Below are 24,896 nucleotides of genomic sequence, written 5' to 3' on the forward strand. Positions count from 1 at the left end.
CGAGAGCTTTTATACCCGGGATGAAAAGATATTTTTTTATTCCACTGCAAGTTAATAACAATCATATTCTTTAATATACCTTACACCACAGAATTTAGAACATACAGAAACCGTGTACACGACTAATATTGAAGCATCAAAACCACTCTACTTGCTTGTGCTCCACAGAATGCTTTCTCGAACAAAATGTCAGTCACTTTATACCATTTAGCAGCTGACAGTAATTTGCCTCTAATGTTTACCGTAAAATAATAAAAATAGGAAGAAGTTTGTGAGCCAGCAACATTCCGCGGGTGTAAAGTGTGCCGGGCTCGGGGCGTTTTGCTTTACACTAAGCCGAATATAAAAGTGCGTGGAATTACACTGGCACCCACGCCCTACAGACCAGCGGTAGAAATTAGCATGGCGGAACGAGCTAAAGTCACAAGAAGCTCTACTACTACCGAAAAATGAAATGGACAAATGAAAACAGATCGCACTCACGCTGCATGTGTATATGCTGTTTCGGCATCTTGTAGTCGGGGGGGTAGCATCGCTCGTAGAACTCCACGTCGGAGACCTGACATACTTCTGGCGTTGGTATGATTAGCCCCGTGCCTGATATAGCCCTCTGGAGGTGGTGTTCCTGCAACAAAAGTGATAAAATGAGTAAACAATTACGATACGTCTTCTCAACCTCGAGGTAATCTTTGTGAGTTAAATATTCAAATTCAAAATTCAAATTCAAATTCATTTATTTCAAGTAGGCCTACTTTATAAGCACTTTTGAAACGTCAAGTATGTATGTTTGTGTGACTCTACCACCGGTTCGGAAAGCAGATTCTACCGAGAAGAGCCGGCAAGAAACTCAGTAGTTGCTCTTTTCCAACATCAACATTTACAATCATTTTGCTATCTTGCGGGAGATGAGAGCGAGGCTGGCTGCTTCCATTCTACCTTGTCATTGAGGAATTCATCAAATGTATAGTAACCTCGCTGTACTAGATGCGTTTTTACACATTTTTTAAATGTATGCATTGGTAGGTCAAGAATTTCCTTAGGAATCATGTTGTAAAAGCGTATACTCAACCCCACAAAGGAGTTCTGCACCTTTCGCAGACGATATGCAGATATGACTAATTTATGACCGTTTCTGGTAAGTCGATTGTTAATTTCAGCTTTTGATTTATAAAGAGTAATATTTTGCCTTACAAAGACTATATTATTATAAATGTATTGCGAAGCTACTGTAAGAATACCTATTTGTTTAAATTTTTCACGAAGCGATTCGCGTGATCCAAGTTTATATATTGATCGTACGGCTCTTTTCTGTAGTATAAATATACTTTCAATATCTGCAGCTTTTCCCCACAGCAAGATCCCATAGGACATAATACTGTGAAAGTATGCGAAATAAACAAGCCTAGATGTTTCAACATCGGTAAGCTGTCTAATTTTCCTGATTGCATATGCAGCTGAGCTGAGTTTACTTAGGTGATAGCCTATATAGATGGTAAGAGTGTCGGCCTCAATTTCGGAGAGACCGAGTTCGTTTCCCGGCACTCGATACATTTGAAGTGATGTGATTTCCTAATAGAAGCAATTTAAATATCACTTGCTTTAACGGTGACGGAAAACATCGTGAGGAAACGTGCGTGTTCTCCATAAATAATGTTCTAAAAGGTGATCTGTCTGCCAATCTGCATTTGGCTAGCGTGATGATAATGGTTAAGGTTTCATACCCGAAGGGTATGAAAGGATATGAAGGACCATATTACTAACTAATCTTGACGGCCGATATGCGCAGTTGGTAGTGGGTTTGATTCCCACAACTGGAAAATGCTTGTGTGATGAACATGAATGTTTATGAGTGTTTATGGGTGTTTATATGTATATTATAAGTATTTATGTATATAAGTATTTATGTAATAAAAAATATATAAATCAGTTACTAAAGAGTCCATAACACAAACACGCTTAATTTGGCACTAAATGGCGATGTGTGTATTGTCATACTATATATATTTATTTATTAAACCTGGGCTCTCCACCTGTCTTTGAGCGGAAATTTTACTCAATGTATACTTCTACTTCCGCTATAACGGATAAAAAATTCAAAAAGGGACCCATAGAAGAAAGAGGTTCTGCTCGATCGTAATAATATAAATAGCGTGCAGTGTTTCATATCCCTCCTTAGTGCGGAATCCTACCCACTAGGATATCACCGATATCAACCTTTCGAAAAGCAGAGACCCCAAGCCGACGAACTCATTAGCTATTTATTAATTAAAAAGGTAATTTCGTCTCCACATAAATTCAAAAGATCGAGGTTTACAAGATTTACATTTTGAAATTTTCCTACCTTAACAAGTTTGGGTACATAAAAGTATAATAAAGAGCTGATAATAAAATACCTGTTTTAAATAAGACTACATTCCTGCGCATCCTTACACTAAATAATCCGAATAAGTTACGTCACTTTCCAATATAGATAATATCGTAAAACCGCTCAGTCAAATCAAACGCAAGTGGGGTATTCACAAATCTTTCACTATAAATACCGACACAACTTCGATTTCATCTCTTGAATCGACCAGTATAACATCTGCATATATTGTTTTTTTGTACACGTTCAACAAGAGCATCTATTCAAATTTCTGAAAATCAATGAATTGACATCAATTGACACAAACAATTAAATGAATCGGTGTTTTAAATTAAAGAATTTTCTATGTTAAATATCTATTAGTGCACCTTCGAAGTAAAACTAACTCTTATGCCATCACGGAAAACGGCATGACGCTCTCCTATACCATTACACCCCGTATTCTAATAAGATATTATATTATTTTTTATACAAAACACTAAATTTTTTTTCTCGCACTATTTCTTCAAATTAAATTCTACGTAATATTAAATGTTTGATATTTTTAACTTGCGAAAAGTCCCGTGACGGCTACATTTTTATGTGACGATGCAGATCCATATCTTTAGTGAAGAGTAGGAAGAGCAAGGTAGTAGATACAACTAAATTCAATCTGCAGTTGTAATATTCAATCTACATATTTTGGATAAGATGAATTATTAATTACGATCAAATATTATGAAAGCCTGTATCAGCATTGCTTGGCCAAGATAGCGAGATCTAAGCGGCGATAGAATGTCGCATAAACTCAAGGCTTCCTACAAGGCTTTCGTGCAACTAGTACTCCTGTACAGTAGCAAATCGGCCTTGCTGAGGCACGTGTTAGAAGTGGCAGAGACACATAGGTGAAAATGCGATGATATGTAACGTCACACGAAGAGACCGACAATGCAAGATCATCGTAAACAGTAGGCTTAATGTTGCAACATTGTATACCAGCTGCAGAAAGTCCGAACTTCCTGCGTTTTGCTCAAACGGGCATGGTCTGTGATCGATCGCAAGCAGGACGCAAATTTGAAAGATGCTAAGGATTCATGAAGATGCTACAGTTTATTCGGCCTTTAGAATTTCCGGCCATGTCGCATTTATTTATTATTATTTATTTAAAGGGACCACAAAGTTACATCGGCAATATGGCAATGGCTCAATATTGCCAATAATGTGCGGTTAGACGTCATCATCAACCTATACCAAACAACTGGGCATAGCCCTCCGGTATCAAAGGCAGTTGCGTGCACTTCATACATATACAGAAGCACTGACTAGTGCCTGCCAAGTCACTGTCTGAGAAAAGTAGATTAACTTTACAAAGCAACAATGCACTTGACGTAGATATTGGCTTGTATTATTTACGTAACTATATATCGTTACTTCCTATGGGATACATTTTCCATTTACCTAGTTTATGCGTACCCAGATCAAAACCTTGTTCACGCAACTGCTTTTAAGAGAGAGGCTTCCTCTGATGATAAATGTCTGCCGTCAACCCGTTATCATCCTTAGATTCCTTATCAGTTATTGTGGACGATCCGCAACGTTACGTCATCTATTGACAATCAATAGATGACGTCACCAGTGATTTTATCGATAGCAATCGGGGCCCCGATTAGATTGATAGCGGAGTAACATTTCACTCGGGAGCGGAGCAGTTTAGCTTCTATAAGGTTTTCCTCGTTTATGCATTGCAGCGAACTTTTACTTCACTTTCGAGTTCAATAAGCACGTTCGGGGAAGCTATAGAAAGGCCTCGTTTGATGCATCGTTTGTCTCGTAGTTAGCATGTTCAACGACAAATCATAAGGTACTGGGTTCTATTACCAGGTCGAGTCAAGCATTATTTTAATTTAAAAAATATTTTTGATGATTTGTATTTTATGTTTAAAATTCTCAGTACCAGCCCGAAGTTGGCAATGCCCAACTCCGTGCCTCGGAGAGCATATTAACACGCCCGTCCTTATGATTACGATTACCATGTGATAATAATTATCGTTTAAGATCGCCAACCCGTTTGGTGGTGGTGGACACGGCTTTTAATCAAAGTACTCGGAAAAAGCAGCTCAATAGAGTTTTTTCTTTTATTTAGTTTCGATATTAAATATTATAGTCACTGAAATAAAATATAACTCTACGTTACTCTCTAAAAATGTAGCTTTCTGCGAAAGAGATTTTACGAATATGTAAAGATTTTGAATTTTGTTTGAATTTTTGTGTTTTATGTAATGGATAAACCATTACATAAAACACAAAAATTCAAACTTATCTCTTTATACTACTGCTATAAATTAGATGCCTTATAATTAATTATTACGGCAACAAGATATAAATAGAAAGGAAATATTAATAAAATATCAACCCACGTCGAACAAAACCTTCCACGAGCCAGAGTACTTGTGTAGGCAGATACGCAGGGTTGTTAGTAAACTAAATATAGAAGCTATCTATAAGTTTCCGTAAGAAAATTTTATATTTTAAAAGCTCTTAGGCCCGGTATACTCGAGGCTTGTTTTTCTAGCCGCAATAGCAAACTTTTGTTAAGAGTTTTGTGTGCTGTTACAGTTGGTATCGGATGTTTTGTGCGAATCGAAACTGCATACACATACAAATGTTAAGTATAACTCCGTGCTTAGAAATAATAAAAATCGCGCGGACGTTTAGCCAAAATGTAGCTTGTTACTGAAAAGTAAGAATACTATTGATGACGCCACCAGATGACGCGGTGCAATTCGTACCATCATCTAAAGAACGCTATCCTAATAAACAAAACAAAATAATATATTAACCAAGCGGTCGAACCATTTTCGAGTTTTCGGAAGGCACGCACGGCAGATGATTTTTATTTACATGCAGTTTTCCACGAATTCGTCCCTGTATAAGTTTGTACCTAAGATTTTTTTCTATTAACCATTAAATATTCAGATAACCCTCGTACCTGTGGTATTTCGTTTGCTTGTCGCCCAGGGTTCGAAGCCTGATGATATAATGATTGCCTTTAAATTAACACAAGAATTGGGCTTTCAACCGATGGCCATATTCCAATAAACATTTTTACAATCCTACTTACTCCTACTACGGCAAATGCCGCCGCTTTATTTAATAGTTGTATGTACATTTTGTAGGGCTGATGAACAAAGATTTCTAAGGTAAATATATGATAAAAATACTACGACAATACACACATCGCCATCTAGCCCCCAAAGTAAGGGTAGCTTGTGTTATAGGTACTGAGATAACTGATGAATAATTTTATGAGTAATATACATAAATACTTATAATATACATATATACACCCAGACACTGAAAAAACATTCATGTTTATCACACAAACATTTTCCAGTTGTGGGAATCGAACCCACACATGCCTTGGACTCAGAAAGCAGAGTCGCTGCCCACTGCGCCAATCGGCCGTCAAAGACACGAAATTTGTAGAGCTAGTAATTATTGTGTACCCAGGACCTCGCGATCCGTAATTGAACATTCTACCACTAGACTATTGAGGCCGTTATGTAAAATTTTATACAGATCTTCAAACAATTTTCAAGTCCTAGACTATTCCTGTAAGCACGTTTCTCGGAACAGAGTAGATATACAAAGAATCCCACGTCTATAGCTCGAAATGTTTTCGTAGTCAACGGAAAATTGTTTTGTATTCCGTCAGCTTAAAGTTCATATTTCAATGGGGACCTTCTATCGATTGATGGAAATGGAATTCTTTAGAGTACGAGTATGTATGTAATTTACCAGATTTCCTTGGCGAAGCAGACTTTAAAGGGTCCCCACTTTCAGGTTTTGTGTTATAGGAATTTATAATTTCTAAATGGAGATCAACTGAATGATCAAGTGCCTTTAATTTATCTTTAACTATTTACAAGCTTTTGATATTCCACTATAAGTTACTCGAATAAAAAACACTTGTTAGATCCATCCTCCTAGTTCGCTCAATCGCTCGGCGCCTCGGCTTTGTCGGCTCGGCAATAGGGTTGGAACTAGTCACGGCCGAAGCCTGCTAGCCGACAAAAAAAGTTTTTTTTTTTGAGTCGCGGGACTAGCCGTTTAACTTAAGATTAACTGAACGTTATCAATCATTTCGGTTTCGACCAATTAGGTAACTGATATACTGATAAATAAATCATATTTTATCGATTTTTAACAGTAGGTAAGTACTATAAACTGCAGTAGGGCCCTGCTAACTATGACATTAAAATTGCAAAGTTCTAAAGCTTGAATCTAACTCATAGTTAGTGACCATATTTCGGAACAATAAGTGATCGCTAGAAAAAAAAGTTAGCCCCAACCCAAGTTAAAAAAAAGTCAAAATTTACTCATGTCGGGACTCGATCCCTTTACCGCTTACGAATAATGCCAAAAGCACGCAACTCTGCGCCAGTAGGTCGTCAATTAGACATTATGCAGTGTCCACTTGAAAGATTAAGAACTCGAAAGAATCTCAAGTGCTGAAGTTGGATGGGCAAAAAACCGCTCCAAGTGGAGTACGGTCTACTTATTATACAACAACGGAAGGCCTGTTTCACTCCGCATTTTAATATAGTTTAGGGTCGAAACATGCTAGCGTAGATTTTCAATGCATTTTGCCACCTAATACGTTGCACATAATGCACAAATTTCTATTGAGATAAAGATAATAAGAACATTTTTATGATGACGCTACACTTTGCGCTCTGTGGCATGCACAGGGTTTTTGAGCAGGTTAAGCGTTAAATATATCCTCCTCGATTTATACTAACTAGTCTTACAAAAAAACTTAAGATGTAGACATTGCTTTAATGCATGTATGAAGTGCGCACTAATTCAATGTTTGCGCTAGCTTGATCCAGTGTTGATTATTAAATTAATGAATATCATACAAAGGTAACATTGTCTGTCTGTCTTTTTTATGACTATGGCACTGATTTGGATAAAATTTGAAAAAAATATAATTAGCAGTAGCGCAGAAAAAATAATGGTTTCCACAGAATTAAACAGAAAAACCCTAATTACCATAAATAAAACCCGCGGACGAAGCAGAAGGAAACAAGTAGTATATCTGCATAAAATGTATAACCTAAAAAACCGTGGGAGCAGGCTTTGGGGATTGCCGATGTACGCAAAAACTAAATATATGAACATACAACTAACATAGTATACATATAGCTTATGGTGAGCATTCGGTGACGATGAAGCGAGTTTTACGCTCTATGTAGACCCAAAATGTACACACGATGACGCGAGTTCTATGATTTTTGCCCAAAAAGTTCTCAACGCTCCTAAAGAAGGTTTCACTTCAAAAATAATTATTTATCGCAGTGTACTTTCTTAAATACTAATAAGGTTAGCACTAAAGAGTGATTTTTGGGAACACTAAGGATAAAGCGGGGGTGAAAGCTTGTATGCAAATTACCCTTTGGCAGCCATATTATCGGTGCCTTTTCGGGCGTGAAATGAGATTACCTCACCGATAATTAATCCAATGAGGTCAGGGGATATAGTAGGAGGGTATCCAATTTTGCTTTTGTCAATACATATATTAATATGTATCATTCGACCTAAGGATCATTGATCTGGTTGTCATTGGAAAGCTTGTAAAGTCATGTAGCGGGCGATAAAGAAAGCTCTCCATACTAATATTACTAAAGCGAAAGTGTGTCTGTTTGTTTGCTTGTTCCGTACGTTCGGATCAACCAATGTACCGATTAGATCAAATTTAGCATATATATTATGAAGCTTGTATCCTGGATATGGACAAAGGATATATCTGTATTCCAGAAGGCTACCGGGGTAACATACAATCGGGGGATATTAAAATAGTCTATCGTTTCCAGTGGGATTTTTAAAAAACGCGGATGAAGTCGCGGGCCATAGAATCAAATAAATTAGAAATAACATAAACTTGCTAATCCTCGCATTAAAATGTACTGCAAGATTTTTTAGTCGCTTGTATATTTTTTAATTTATATCTATTCCATACAAACGTACGTAAAATAAAAACATTCCTTTTTATAATAGAAGTATCTTAACTTGATTTTTGCGACATTGGTAGAATGTCTTGTGACTTTTTTAAATACAGTTTTTGTGAAAAATCTAATTTAAGAAAAAATTGATGTTATGATAACGCCATTGCAATTGGTAATGAAAATCAAGTGAGTTGACCATTGTTTTGACATTCAGCTTCACAAGAATGAACACAAGTTTAAAAATATATACCTAGGTATTAGGTAATAACCCGTAATGGAGTAACATACGTTCACGCAAGTGTTACCCAATACTTATAGTATTTTTTAACACGCTTTTATTAGCTTCACCTGTATGTTTGTATGTATGTTTGTAACCGACTTCTTTGGACGCTATTTTGACCCACTTTAAACGGTCAGATTTCGTTCAAACTTTGTAGACATATCGAGGACCGATGACAATACACTATTTTGAGAAGACTATTCCAATTTTCTTTCCAATTTCAATTACTACAGCGCCATCTAGACCCAAATGCAAAAAACCTATGGTGTTACCAACAGATGGCGTTCGATTACCTAACAGCGAAATCTAAGGTGAAATACTAATTCCACAGAAAACATTAAGCTACTAGATGGTAGAGGGCGTTAGCTGTTACTTTTTAATGGGCTGTTTTAAATAATAATTAGAACTTGCATTTCGAGAGACACTCTGATCGGGCACTCAGCAGCACCCACCCGCGTAGGGACTGTTATGGTAGTTACGATTTATTATAGATTCCTGAGTGGGTAATGGGGCTCTTACCGTACACATAAATAATTTGGAAAATAATTACAGTTACTTAGAGTTATCACGGAATAGATAGAAGATTAGATCAAATAACAGCTTAAAATAAACCAAATTAAAAAGTAGAAAATAAATAATAGTTTAAAAAACCTAAAAAACATGCTTTTTATAGAAAACCGAACTAGAAAATAGAAAATAAATTTTAATAAATTTAAATTAAGAATAATGTTAAAATTTTCAATAAATATAAATTTATAATAGTGTAAATAAAAATATATATATTTTATTGTAAAAAAAGCGTGGTAAGCGTGGTATTCTTACTTGCCTTATTATGTTAACAATGTTATGGTAACTTTTAGCTGTTAAGTTAGTTTTTAAAATATTAAATATTAATAAGGTTTCTTATGGTTCAGGTCAGTGCCCCAATAGCGAGGCCTTAACCGACATTTCGAGAGGCCTCTTGCTTTGTTGTTGAGGGCCGTATTGCTTGGGACGGCGCACGGTGAGGAGGTCGCTCACCCCATACCATAGGATATTTAGGGTTCCGCATAGTTATCAAAAAGGTACAAACGAACTTTTATAGGGCTTTCACCGTCCTTTACAAATTTTATCTACTAATGCAATCGGATAGGAATTTGTTAATTAATAAATAATAATAAATAAATAAATATACTAGGAGTTACGACAATACACACATCGCTGTGCTATGGGTACTAAGATGACTGATGAATATTTTTATAAATACTTATAACATACAGATAAACATTCATGTTCATCACACGAACATGTTCCAGTTGAGGGAATTGAACCCACGGCCATGGACTCAGAAAGCAGGGTCGCTGCCCACTGCGCCAGCACCACTTAACAGAGCAATCTATAGCAAGGCATACAAGGAATGCACGACGCCCTATAGGTGTTAGCTTCATGTGCCTATAATTACACCGGCAATAACGCCCTACAAACTTGAACACCGCAATGCTACTTGACGATAGAAACAAGCATGGCGGTTGTACTGAAAGCTCTACTGAGCTTTTTGGGACAGATGTCGTCCGGGGCGTCCGCGGCGTCGAGGTGATTTATTTAGTAGAAACTAAAAGACACAAAATTCATTTATGTAAATAAGAATAATGCTAAACGCAAAAAAAACTATCTACGACTTTTACAGAGCGAAAATTAAATAGGGCTTCATTTAAATATCACAGTAATAATGAAATTATATCTAGTATGTTTGAGACATTATTAATATTTCATTCAAATTAAAACGGTACTTGAAGTAGGTACACAATGAAACAAATTCAAATTTCAGCTCTCTTAAACGAAAAGTTCTACATTAGGTTCACATTTTTTTCTAAATAAATAACTTTCCCGGGCTCTCTCTACTTTTTATTTAAACACATAGCTAGTTTGTATTCAGTTCCCGGAACGCAGTTACACCGCTCCCAGCGTTTTACGTAAAAGGCCTCGCGTAAAGGATCTGTTTACGGTGTTATGTAATTACAAGTTGCTCCCGTATTGGTTTTATTCCATACAAAGACATACATTGCAAAGTATCCTTTTTATCCTTCTTTTCGCAAATATAGCAAATTACGCTTAATTTTCATTGTATATGTGATAACAAATACAAATGAATAAAATAGGCATATAAAAGCGTATCTCTACTATAAGAGATCTCTTCCAACCCGTTTCACCAATACCAAAACCCAAAGTATCAGATAAACTCATTGTATCGGATAACTTTATTATATATACCTAAAAAGAGTTTCGGTTAACCATGTTTATTAAAGTTTACATTTACGATTAAGCATTAACAAGTACATTAAAGATTGTGAATGTGGGTTCCTTTTAAAAAATCGGTCCGCTTAGAGTTTCTCTAAATTTACCCCTACGGGGGTTAAAAAATAGCATGAAAGTCATCATGTATTAGCAGATCAAGGTTTAAAAGTTTCATAGTTTTTCATAAAATACCTTTTAAAGTTTTTTTTTTCAAAACTGCCTTTAAAGCCATAGAATATTCATGCTCCTTCGGCATTGTGCTCCTGAATTATATTATTAAAAAATCACAGAAATACCAATAAATTGTACGCGAATGAAGACGCGGGCAACTGCTATTTTTATTTAAAAAGATAACATTCGACATTTAAAATTCTCATCGAACAATGAGTCCGCGACAAATATGAATAATGCAAATTCTACTTATCAAATTGTTGTGTTGAACTTTGTGTGGCCCGGTTCTAGGTAACAATACTCAGCTGTTGCGAAATTTCCGACTTTTGGCCTGAGAGTTATTTATTAATTTTAACCTCGATAAAGGAAAAAAAAATAACTGCTTCGTTGTTCTAGCGGTTAGCATGTTCAACTACAGATTACGAGATCCTAGGATTGATTTCAGGGCTGGGCAATAAATTTAAACTGGGGGTTTTATTAAAAACTAGCTGACCCGCGCAATTTCGTCTGCATCATCGGTTATTATCGGATTTAATCTTTTAGCATTTCTATACCCGTAGTAACGTCTAAACGATAGGTCCAATTTAAATAATTTAAAGAGAAATTATTATTTATTTGGATCTGTTAGGAACGTCACCATCTTAAGATTGTACCCGTGTTTTGATTGACAATTTATAACAAAAAGCGGTTATTGTGTCCTAACAATTAGGCATTTAGCCTCCCAGACTTTTTTATAGGTAATAATTATTACTTTAAACATGTCAATCCATCCATCCATCCATCCATACATACATCCATCCATCCATCATCCATCTGTTTTGGACTCAGTATCGATTATAAAGCATCCCCCGGTCAAAATTTTCAAAATATATTAAATGTACAGAAATCTTCCAGTCACAGTTTTATTATAAGTATAGATGAACTCAGTACCTACCCTCAGTTAGGAATTAGGCTATGTCCGCTACCGTGCATTGGAGAACACATTAAACTAACATGCTATCGTCGACTCGCATCGGAGCCGAGTGATGGATTTATGCTCTAAAACCATCTATACCAAGGGAGAGGGGGCCTGTGCTCCGCAGTGGAACTTATAGGCTGAAGATGATGTTTATAATAATGTTTTTTTAAGTATTTAATACATATAGTTAAGTCCAAATAAAACGTGTTATATTTACCTATATATAACACAACCATCTTGTTTTACAACACTGTAACATATAAAATCTATGTTCACACTTCAAATCACATGTTTTCTATGAAAATTAAGCTTAGTTTTCATAATACATCATGGAATTCCGAAAAGACACGCCTGCTTCTATCCAAAATGGTTTTTATAAAAGTGTATACTACATAATAAATATCGTCCAACTATGAAACCATGCTAAATTGCTTTTGTTCGAAGAATGTGTGTTTTGTGATAATCTAATGATTAGTACTTTGATCTTGCTTTCGTGGTGACCGGTTTATAACATTTGGAAGTTATGTGCGTTTTATGCTATTACTTAAATATCACTTGCTTTAACGGTGAAGGAAAACATTGTGAGGAAACCCGCATGCCTGAGAGTTATGTATTATGCAGTGGCGTGCATAAAGGGTATGCACAGGATTCGCAGATGATATAAAATGAATAATATCCGGTAAGAGTTATAAAATCATAAGGGTAGTCTTTTTATAACTCTTACGATGACCCGAGACTGGTAATGATGATGGTGAAATTCAGGGGGGAGGAGATAAAAATATATTCCCTGACATGGGAACAGTAAATAGAAGAAGTTTACCCCCGTTTGTTATTACTATTATCTTTTTCCTTTCAAAGTAAGTTTAGTACATAACCGAAAGTTTATTACACGTGTAATATTTGGATATTATTTAAACAATTGCGCCAATGCTTGGAGAGTTGATAAAGCTGAGCATGCTAGCCGTGCTGCCTCGGCCTAATTCTAAAGTAAATATCGGTTCACCCGTTCCAAAGCTTATCTCTTAGCTTCTCAATATAAATATTGGGGAAAAATTATTTCGGTTTTATGTAAAGACATGTATGATATAATATATTTTACAGACATCATTTATGTAGTATTATACTGTTTATTTGAGTATTGTCTAATATATAAAAAAGTTATGGCTGAACCAACCCGAGATATGACCGCCTTAGGACGCTAAAATATTTATGGTTATGTTATCTTATAATAAAAATAAAGAATTTAATCAAACACATGCTTAATAAATAGACACCTCAATTTCATGTACAGATACAATTATTGTGTTACATCAAACTTTTGCTACTACCAGATACGTTGCCCAACGAAATATATAGAACTCCGAGAAATATTAATTTGCTGAATGCATATTGGTATGTCCAGCATCCTACAAATACGAATAGTTTGAACAAAAGGCCCTGCCCAAACAAAATTGAAACGATTTCGTTTCATTTTACAATTAAATATGAAAACGAGTTTATCAAGCTCGATTCCGAAATGAATTTTTTAAGGCTTTAAAACATTCAAGGAAAATCTATAAAACATTTAACCTCAAGCTTCAAAGGTGCGATACTTTATAAAAGGTAACCATAGAAATGAAGACAAAAGCAGTAATTGAAAATGTTTTACCCTAAGTTTAAAAGGAGTTTTTTTTACAATTTCTCCACGGTTTCACGTGCGCTGATTTTAACACGTGCGTTGTTGTAAATATAGAACTGGCTAAGTTACGAGTTAAGCTGTGTGACTCGTGAACTGCGAGAACACCAAGGTGCGATATGAAACACTACATATTATTATTGAAACGAACGCTAAGTATTAATAAATCGAACGAAAAACACTACAATGGCAAGTTTATTTGATTTACCAAAATAATTATATTTGACTTAGATAAATGCCATCTGTAGGATCACCGTTAGACTTTTAATCCTTTTTGACTACTCTCTAAAAAGACCTCGAGCACCTGGTCTCCGCGGCCACAAAGTCTCCACAGTCCACTTTAGAAGGCTCAAAAAACACCTAATAGATTGTCTTAAGTAAATATATGGCATACCTACACATACATATTTGACATCATAAAAGCCGCCCATTTTTTTTATTAGAATAAATAAAATGAATTTATACCCCGGTAATGTCAAGACCTTGAGTGTAGCTTTGGAACCACGTCCACGCGTTTGGAGCCTGCGTCAAGGTCGTTGAACTTTGGCGTTTTTTAGGGTTCCGTTTTTCAAAGTGCCAACGCAGGTGAAATGCTCTTAAATAAAGGGTACGGAGGGGATATACATGCGGCGATATAACCTAGCTATTTATAAGATCCTTAATAATCGTTGTCCTTAGAATTTGTTTGTTTGTCGTACCTTTACGCCATAACTAAGCAACCGATAAAGTTTATTATTGGCATTATATAGTTGATTGAAAGGACGGAGAGTAACATAGGCTACGTTTTATCCCAGGAAAACGGTTTCCAGTTTTTTTTTTTTTTAAATAAACGCGGACGAAGACAGCGGGCAATAGCTAGTAAAAAATTATAATGAGAAAATATTTAGTTGTTTATTTAAAACTTGAACTAAAGGCTCCGGAATCCGCAGTTATGCCAAACCAACGAAAGAATTAATCAATCAACGTATTATCATGATAATCTTCATATCAACTCATTACCGTGTCTCCTCCCACAATAAGAAGGCATTAAGGTCGTAGTCCACCACGCTGGCCCAGTGCGGATTGGTGGTCTCGACACAACTTTGAGAACATTGTGTAGAACTCTCAGGCATGCAGGTTTCCTCACGGTGTATTCCTTCACCGTTAAAGCAAGTAATATTTTAATTACTTAAAACGCACATAACTTTAAAATGTCAGAGCTGCGAGCTGGGATTCGAACGTAAAGTCGGGCTCCTACCCAATGCGCTATCACCGATTCAATATATGGAATAAGGAATTCCTATTATTGAGTCTTCAAAAACTAAATAAAACATCCACATAGAATATTTTCCCCTACAAGCCAATCAACCACATCATTTTCCACAGCCCGGAGAGGAAAACTTGCGAACCCCAAGAGGCAATACTTAATTTCGGATTACGCAACGAGGTCAACGACCACACGTTGGTTTAGACTGGCATAAATAAAAGTCAAATTCAGTGCAGTGTACTTGTTCGTTTTACCTAAAAAAATTCAGTTTTTATCATTACAATTATTTATATCGAATAGCTACTAAAAAGTTACTCCCTTATTCGAATCTGATTTTGTTCATAATTTTAAGGGTGTGCGAGATGATTGTAAGATAAAACTACATATGTATTATAATAAAATCGTACATATTTTAACAGTTACTGTACGTACGACAGACAGTTTCTATTGGTTGCCTATTTAGGGCGTTAAGAAACAAATAAAAAAACACACTTTTGCATTTATAATTTTTGTAAAGAGTAAGGACTCATGTTTAACAATTAAGTAGTTATACATTAAACACAAACAATAATTGTACTACCTATATATATTATAGGTAACTCAGGTATTGTTTCTGCGACTCAATAAGTTTCGATTTTTATCAGAAATAAAGCAGGCTCTGTCTGATTAGTCCATTTATATAAATATTGGGACCCAGGTAAAATAAATAAATGAACAATATCCCGGAAATATCAGCTATCTTTTATGTACACAAGAGTACAATGGGTTTTAATGTTTTTAAACCAAATATTTTTTTTAAGATGAAGTAGCCAAAGTTAGCAGCCACTGAAAGTCCTGCCAAAACCGGTCCAGCCGTTTTGTAGATTAGCCGGAACAATTAGACAGACAAACAAACAATCTAATCATTTATGCGTTTACTGCATAGCTGTTATTTTAAAATTACAAACATCCACTTCAATTTCATTTACTTGTATCAGATTTTGACCAAGTTTAATCGCCTACTTACTGCCACTAATATCGATTGCATCCACCCACCCTGCACAGTACCTACGTTCTACACGTAATATTTTATTACTGTGGTTTCTATTTCGGAACAGTTCTATTACATAATACGAACACGTGGCGGAAAGACTAAAATATGAGAGACGGGCGTTCACTTAATACTTTCGGCCCTTATAGAACGAGTAAATGAAATCCGAAATATCACTTCCCAGGCTTTAGAGGTACATTATTTACTTTATTTACTGTCTCTGAGAATTATCTGTCAAACCAAAACGCTGATAGCTTTTTAGTAAACCACTGCCATAGTTTTTACTGAAAGAAATCAAATACAGTCATCACATGCCAAAATAACAGTAACTCCTGTCACTTTATTAGGTACGCGTCGCGTAGCGCATACGTACTATGCGCGTGTCGGTATTTTATCTTCAATAGGGTAGTTATAAGTGAACTCCTGAGAATGTTTTGAATTAGTTGTTTTAATATTTTTACAGGATGATTCCTTATGAAATATACTTATGCACCCTTCACCCTGTATTTAGTAATTCGGTTACACGTAGTAAATCTGAAAGAGCGTCTGTTGATCTGGCCTTCTTTCAAACGTTAACGGAGAAAAGATTGCTCTGATTTTTTTGCATAGTGATAGTTAATGGGCCAGGGTGAGAGTGACATAGGGTTCTTTTAATCCCGAAAAGTTCACAGTTCCTATGGAAAAGTTATTATTAGATTGTGCTGAAAAACAGACAAATCTTTTAAATGAAAAAAAACATACAATAATATTGTAAATGTTACAGTGATTTCTTAGCATAACCTCCTTCCACGCAGCAACTTCCGCATTTATAACATAAATGTAGGGATACAGTAAACGCGAGCGATCAGTATTACTGATATAATATTAACATGATTTATGTAAGGTTAATATTTGCTTGTATTATATATATGCGGGGTACTATCATATGTGTGAATATAAAGTGTTAATATAATACTTATTTCTGCCGCCAAGCCAGCTTTGTTGCGAAGCTGTGTTACGGTCTAAAGGATGTTGGTGCCGGTGTAATTACAGTAACATGATGGGCAACGTCGACGCTCCAAAATTGTCAATATGTGTTTCTTGCATGCCCTGCGAAATTAGGCTCTGTTTCTAGGTCTTCTACTTATAATAAGGTGGGCCATCCGCGTGGTCAGTCAATTATTAAAGCAAAAATGCTATCCCGGCATTAAAAATCATTTTTAAAGAGAGAGAGTTACCTACCTAGGTACCTAACCATAATTTGTTATTCGCCACGCGCTGTTCGGTTGAAGACATGCGCTGCAATCATTATGTTTCCCATGACTCGAGATACAATTTACACGTTTTGTGTAAGGAATGTCATGATTTTAAATATATTATTAAGTTTGTCTGGTTTCAAATATATTAAGATGTTATTGTAATTTTAAAATAATTAAGTAAGTAGTTTGATTAAAAATATTTGTATATTGACTTTTAAAAATAAAAGGATTTCGTCTGAGTTCGCGTGGTCTGTTCGGTATTCATTCGGGTCAGTGGGGAGGGGATTTGAGAGACCGAGCGGAGAACGCGATGTTCGAAGCGGCTTGATTATTTTTAAAACACTTGGATTGGAACTTCGGAACCGAGAGGTGGTGTTAAAGAGTATATTAATTTAGCTTGTCTGTAAAGTGAACTCAAATATATATTATTTACTGGTATTGGATACGGTGTTTTCATTTTATCAACCACTAAACTTATAATAAATCTGAAGGTTTTTTTTTGTTTGTTTGTACACACTAATCTCTAACTACCGGCCGGATTGACAAATCCTGTGGACATTCTGAAATCGTAGTTCTTAAAAACAGGTAAAAGGAGTATTAACGAATGCTATGCGACGTAGCGGGTTGAGTTTGGTATATTGTTTAGAATAGTCGATACGGTCTATAGGAAGAATTATAACTGAATTTAAATGTTTTGCGCGGCCGAACTTGCGTGGTTCAGCTAGAATATTATTATATATTTATACATATTAACCCCTTTACTAGTAATGTTACAGAACAGTTATATAGTTTCGCAATGTTTGTCTTTTTCTTCAACTGTCAAATCACTGATGACGGAAAGAGAACAATCACTGTAATCGCCAGCTATATAAAACGTTTATTTAGGCCGTAGGTATATAAATGGAGAGGCGTTTATAAACTGGACTTTTATAAGATCTTTTTTTTACTCGAAAAGGTGTCCAACTTTATAAAGGTAGGTTTGAAAAAAACATAATAATTTAGTTTATGAACAATCATGTAAAGATTAGCAGTAGTGCTTTTTGTATTTTGGATTATCTTTATTACTATGCTAAATCGTACTAGCAAACCCGTTTGCAATGGAGTTTGTTTCCCTATAACTGTAAACAATACCGGTTTTTAAATACGCTTTTATTAACGATATCGAAAATCCACTTCACTAACTTTTTATCCCAGTTCTGAAGCGATTTGGTATATCTTGCGGGCATAGTATAAAGAACTCTCAGGTATGCAGGTTTCGATTCTCTGGGATTCAAACTCGAACGTGAAGTCCTATCCATTTGGCTCAAACCGCTCCTACACCCTTAATATATCCCTAATGGAGGCCAAGGAAGGAGGGATCAGTCTGAAAGACTGTATTTCTATGACCCATGTTTCCTTTTGGTGTGTTGCAATGGCGTGCACTTCATACATGCACAAAAGCACTGCCTACCCTAAAATTGATATAGGAGGAGGATTTTTGTCTTTTTATACATTTTTCCTGCTGTTATGCATACCCTGGTAAGAAACCCAGTGCACGCCACTGGTGTGTTGGTATTCGTAAAAAGTTTATCTAAAGGTTTGAAAGTAACAACCTTGCAAAGAAAGTTTTTTCTCAGAAAGGTTTTAGGCCGTAGTCCACGACGCTGGCAAAATGCGGATTGCTAGATTTCAAACGCCTTTAAAACATTATGGGAAACTCTAAAGCATTCAGGTTTCGTCAGGTAGTTAATTTTAACCGTTAATAAGGTGATATTTAACTGCTCAAACTAATAAAGCAACGTAACTTCGAAAGGGTGCGTAAAACGAACTTTGTCTCCCGAAAGGAAATTCCCGTGTTAACTACTAGGCTATCACGTGAAAAGTCTATAACTTTTAATAGTTTAAAATAAAATAACTCTAAAAGATTTTCAATTAAAATACCGCTCAAGGGGGTTATAAATAGGGTAATGAGGATAGAGTAGAGTACAAGCTTGTATGGAAAAATTTTGCGTATTCAATACTGCACACAGGCGGGGCAGCGGGCAACCGCGTAGTATACTTATAAAGAGGGTATGTAGCCTTCTCAAAATACTGAATAGCTTCCATTGTTTAAATTAAGGCATTCCATTGCGTTCATACGGAGCATTCTTATTTAAATTCAAATTAAATTGCATGAGATTTTTTTTTCATTATAACATATTTCTGACGTTTCCTTCGTAGTCCAGGGAACCTTACAACTTAAGAGTTTTATGTAATGAATTTATAAATACACGTACCTACAGAAGAATTATAAACAAGATAAAATAACAATAGTTAACATTTTATTATCAAATGTATGTATTCTTCGCTTTTATGTCTATCAATATGTATATTATGATAATAAACCAAACAGAAGAGATTTATTTGTTTGAACGCGCTGATCCGTAGAACTGTCGAATCGGATTTGAAACCAATTTTACATTTGATAGTCCAATTCTTAAAGAAGGTTATAGGCTATAATCATCATGCCCCTACTCTTAGTAACAAAGGCGGAAATATAGAGTGCGGCCGATGCACGCGGTGGGTCCGTGTATATTGTGTTTAACAAAAATCAGATTAATCAGAACAATTTACTGGTCATAACTTGCACGCTGTCGAATTTGTAAGGTATCGCAAATAATACACAATGTGGTTGATGAATATTGGATAGAAACAGGCGTTACTTTGCGGAATCCCATGATATATAATGGAAATATTTTGGTCCCTACTGAAAACCAGCGTTGTATTCCTTGGCAGGCACTTACTGCCATGGTACTGCGCCACAGAGCTGAGTAGGTGAAGCGTTGACTAAATTATTGTATTTTTCTCTTTCTTTTCCCTCTACTTGTAAGTTGTAATTTATTCTCGCTTACTATGGGCCTCGTAATAAGGCTCTTAATCACTCAGCGGACGGAGAGAGCAATGTTGGGAGTTTCTCCGTGATCAGATGAGGAGATCTCCAGAAGAACCAGAGTTACCGACATAGCTCAACGAGTCGCAAAGCTGAAGTGGAAGTGAGCGGGGCACATAGCTCGGAGAACCGATGGACGTTGGGGTTCCAAGGTGCTGCAATGGCAACACCGCACAGGTAAACGCAGCGTTGGTCGGCCCCCAACGAGGTAGACACTGGGAGCCCACAACCGTGGATTTTTAAACTCCCTATAAAAGACCTATGCCCAGCAGTGGACTTCAATCGGTTGAAGTTATGATGATGATGAATTTATTGTGGTTAATAAAACTATTTATTATTATTATATTAAAATTAAGCTTAATATACTATACTCCTCCTAGAGTACATTGCCGAGGATCAGTTTGATGTCGAGAATAAAGATTGAGGAAATTATAAATAACACAATACAGATTCTCTTGCTTATCGCGGAGTATAGCAAATTAAGCTTAATGTTCATATTACAGGATGGATGTGATGAAGCACTGAGTACGTTTTAATTGCTATAAATTTTACGTTCTCGCTCTGCGATATTAGGTGCTCAAAACGACCGCAGTTTTGACGGATGCATAGGTTTACTAATGAGCGGGCAACAGTCGATAATATTTGCGCTATACACCTACAAATGATACTTGTTACCTAACTTTCCAGCCACGTTTCAACAATTCACCCTGTTATATATGACATTTCCCATGTTGCGTTCCACAGTGACAGCTGGGCGTCAGCTTGACTCAGCACTGATTGAATTAGAGAATTCAGTTAATTAACTTAAGGGGCGTAATGGCGGAGGCATGTGTTTGTGATACTCAGTACAATAGTCATAAATATAATCGCTGTGCCCCGTGGTTATAAACGCGTTAATTTACCTCACAGCGTTTTTGTATACGGTATAAAACTTTTGATTATTAAGAATTTTGTATGGAGCCTAGTTCACCTATCATCCGCCAATTTGGTTTTATTTCAAAATTGCATTCACGACTAATTCTTACAAAAACTGATAGTTAACATCAAATGTAGTCTTTGACAAAAACACTTAGTGTCATATTTCAGAGATATAAACTTCCAAAGTTTTCATATTTTTTTCTATTCTTCGAAACAATTGAAAATCACAGTAAATTGTTCTGTATTCTGTATAAATACTTAATTTGAAAAAAATACACATCCGCGTTAGAAAAAAAACGTTGACTCCATGGCTGGTAAGAGCCAAAACGTCACTTCACCAAAATACACAATTTTTTTTGTTTGTACCTATATATTTTACTAGATACAACAAAAGCGTGGTCGAAATGATATTATAGAACGCCATTGTAATTGTCTGGTTGGGAAACGCTTTGATGCTGTGCTCTTGGTATGTGCTTAATATGGGCACTTTGCATCGCCACGCGACGCCATCAAAATGCCGTACACGATACTCATGCCGCATTTCTAGATTGTTTGAATCAGTCGAAGATGAAAAAAACTGATTATTAGCGCAGTACGCTGATTTTATATTGTGTATGTATATAAAATCTTAATGAAGCGGTCTTAGTTAGCCTAAGAGCCAAAATGCTTTCAAGGACTTGTGAAGTCTACTAATCCACACTTTGCCAGCGTGGTGGGCGGGCTACGGCTAATATCACTCCCGTGCCTAAGATAGGACGTTAAGATAGATATAGATAGATAATACTTTATTGCACACTGGAAACTGCGAGATTGACCACCGTGACCGAAGTCGGTCAAGGTCTATATTGCAAAGTTAATAGTTCATTACTTTTTTTAGCCTTTAAGGGATTACAAAAACATTAAATACAAGTAAATCATCATATAATCAACCCAATACCGGCTCACTAAAGGATCACGGGTCTCCTCCCAAAGACAAGGAGTTAGGGCCGTAGTCCACCACGCTGGCCCAGTGCGTATAACTCAACATACCTTTGAGAACATTATGTTGAACTCTCAGGCATGCAAGTTCTAAGTTTTCCTCCACAATCGAAGCAAGTGATATTTTTAATTACTTAGAACGCACATAACTTAGAAATGTTAGAGGTGCGTGCTGGGATTCGAACTCGGCCACCCGAAAGTGAAGTCGAGCTCCTACCCACTGCGCTATCACCACTTCAATATAAGTAAAAATTCAATTCAACTAAGTAGATTTATCGGTAAAGTTGACTGTACTTTTAATTAACTATTTACCATCAACCCATTGCCGGCCCACTACAGGGCACGTGTCTCCTCACAGGCTTAGGCTGGTGTAACACGTCAATATTTAAGCAACATTCCCCTGCGCTTATCTTATTATTCTCAAGTGCTATTCGCGACCATTTATCAAACATCCAACACACGTAAAAGCATCTAGTCGCTTGAGTCTTTGTGCAAGACTTCATGTTAATACGTCAAAAGAACAAACATTCTCTGAGCAAGACTTGATGTGATAACGTCAAAAGAACAAACAGCCCCCAGTTTTAAACCACAACAAAAACACCTACTGCTTAAAATATTCGTGAAAATACTAGAACAGCAGAGAACGTCTAGTGAGAAGCAAACAACTAATGAGTTTTTGTTGTTTTATCGGAAACGCCGCATACCTCCCCCCTCTCGTGTTTATCCGCACCGGTATTCCCGGCTGTTGACGCATCCGCCTATACATAATAATAAATGCGTTTGAAGCACCCGTATAAACACGCGTTATGCAATTTAAAAGGCTTTCTGCGGCTTTTGGCAGGTGGGTATTGATTTAATTTTAAGTCTTAAAGTAAATTATTTTGAACCTAAGTATGACAAAGTCTAATGGCTAGAGCACACTGGGGACGGCTAGACTTTTTTTTTTACTTAACTAGTGGTAATAAAATTCGGATTTAAATGTTTTAAGATCGACCACAAGGCATCAAAAGATGATATCTAAACTTTGTTATCTGTATATTGTTACCAGTAGCTACGTATGAATCTACGTGTGGTTAAGATGAAAATGGTTTACCCAGTCGTGTACGGTGAACGGTGGCCCGGAATGTTTGTACATAAAACGCATGAGTAGAGCTGCTCTAATGAAGATACTCGGTATACCTATAGTATCATATGCTATAACATGATGACAAATACAATATAATAACTTAATAAATAGCGGATATATGACAAACAAGAATATGGTAAGGGATATAATATTTATAAAAATTAGATGATTAGATAAGATATGATGAGATTAGATTCGGAGATTCACCGTCCTAACTCAGAACGAGGGGCGAAACTAAAATGACAATGACCGGGCACATAGTTCGGCGAACCCCCCGTGGACATCAAGATATCCCTTTCTAGTCAGCTGATATTATATTAGTATAATAACAAGACGGAATAGACATGAACTCTCTATGTTTACCTCAATCTGTACAAATGACGCCACCCACGGCGTACATTATTGTATCTGATGCTAGACGGTACGCACGGGGACGGCAGCTGTTTCATCTATAGCCAAAACATATTTTATGCTTCCCTGCTGTACACTGATTTTATAGTTAGTTCTTGCCTGAAGCAGACAGGGCTCAAACAGCGATACCTGTATTTACCACCAACAGACATCTCGCTAACGTAAAGCAAGACATACTACCTGCAAATGCATACTTTAAAACCAAAAAAATAATGAATATAGATCTTAACCAACTTGAAATGGTTTATAATAGACAGCGTAATCGCGTAAAAGATTTACCAAAAAAAAACCTCGAATTGAGAACTTCCTTTTTTAAGCCGGTTAAAAGGAATCAGTCCCGTTTTTGCAACATAATTCCTACAGGTCGTGGCGTGATTTAGTATAGCCTAGGCCTAGTATAGCCCATAGGCTATATATAGCCTTCCTCGATAAACTGGCTATTCAAGACAAAAAAAAAAATCCAGTTCCAAACATTAACCTGAGATTAGCGCGTTCAACCAACCAAACTTCCAGCTTAATAATATTAAATAGTAATAGAGTATAAATAATGAAACTATTCACTCTAAGCCAGCTGATGTTCTATTGTAATTAGAACAAGACGTAATACACACGAGTTCTCTATATCCAGCTTAATCTGTACAATAAATGACGCCACCCACTGCGTATGTGTCTGGCGCTGGACGGCGTATACCAGCTGTTTTATCTATTAGCTGTACATACAGTTTTCTGCCGCCCTGGTACTGTTTTTATAATCCGTTCTTGGTACACTGTTCTTATAATGTTAAAACATAAGATATGTCTAGGTTTTTTTTTATTCCATTACAAGTTAGACCTTGACTGCAGTCTTACGGTACGGTACGGTATCTTGGTTGTAAGTCATGATATAACATGGTAGCGGGCCAACCTGTTAAGGTGCATGGCAGTTATAGTAAATCCATACCCCTGATTGGTTTCTACACGGTATCGCACAGGAACGCTAAATCGCTTGAAGGCATATCTCTGTCGGTAATAGTCATCAGAAAAAAAATCCTTTACACCATGTGTAAATAAAAACTTTTATTAGAAAAAACAAGCGTTTGCCCGCGACTTCATTCTCACATTAATGGAATTTTTTATAGGTAAAATTTTAACATACCTACAACCTTTCATCTTCAAATTAAATGTTGTTTTATGGGGATAAGTACATAACATGCTAGCTGTTGCCCGCGTTTACTACGGTTTTTTACAAATACCGAAAATGATGACTATTCTGGTTTGAACCAGGACAGTCTAACTCTAACTCTATGCCAAAAATCAAGTTAATTGTATATTAACTTAGGGCGTGAAGGAAG

The 24,896-nt window shown here is 36.2% G+C and overlaps 1 protein-coding gene across 2 annotated transcripts in view; it reads right to left on the reverse strand.

Moving 5' to 3' along the window:
* LOC120624936 overlaps window positions 1–24,896 on the reverse strand; it is an 82,813-nt gene that overhangs the window by 41,703 nt on the left and 16,214 nt on the right. For both annotated transcript variants that reach the window (XM_039891763.1, XM_039891764.1), the window contains exon 2: window positions 484–625. In XM_039891763.1, coding sequence (XP_039747697.1) covers window positions 484–625 — 142 coding nt within the window. The remainder of the gene's footprint in view (window positions 1–483; window positions 626–24,896) is intronic.

This window comes from Pararge aegeria, chromosome 7 (assembly GCF_905163445.1).
Source record: "Pararge aegeria chromosome 7, ilParAegt1.1, whole genome shotgun sequence".
Taxonomy (NCBI): Eukaryota; Metazoa; Arthropoda; class Insecta; order Lepidoptera; family Nymphalidae; genus Pararge; species Pararge aegeria.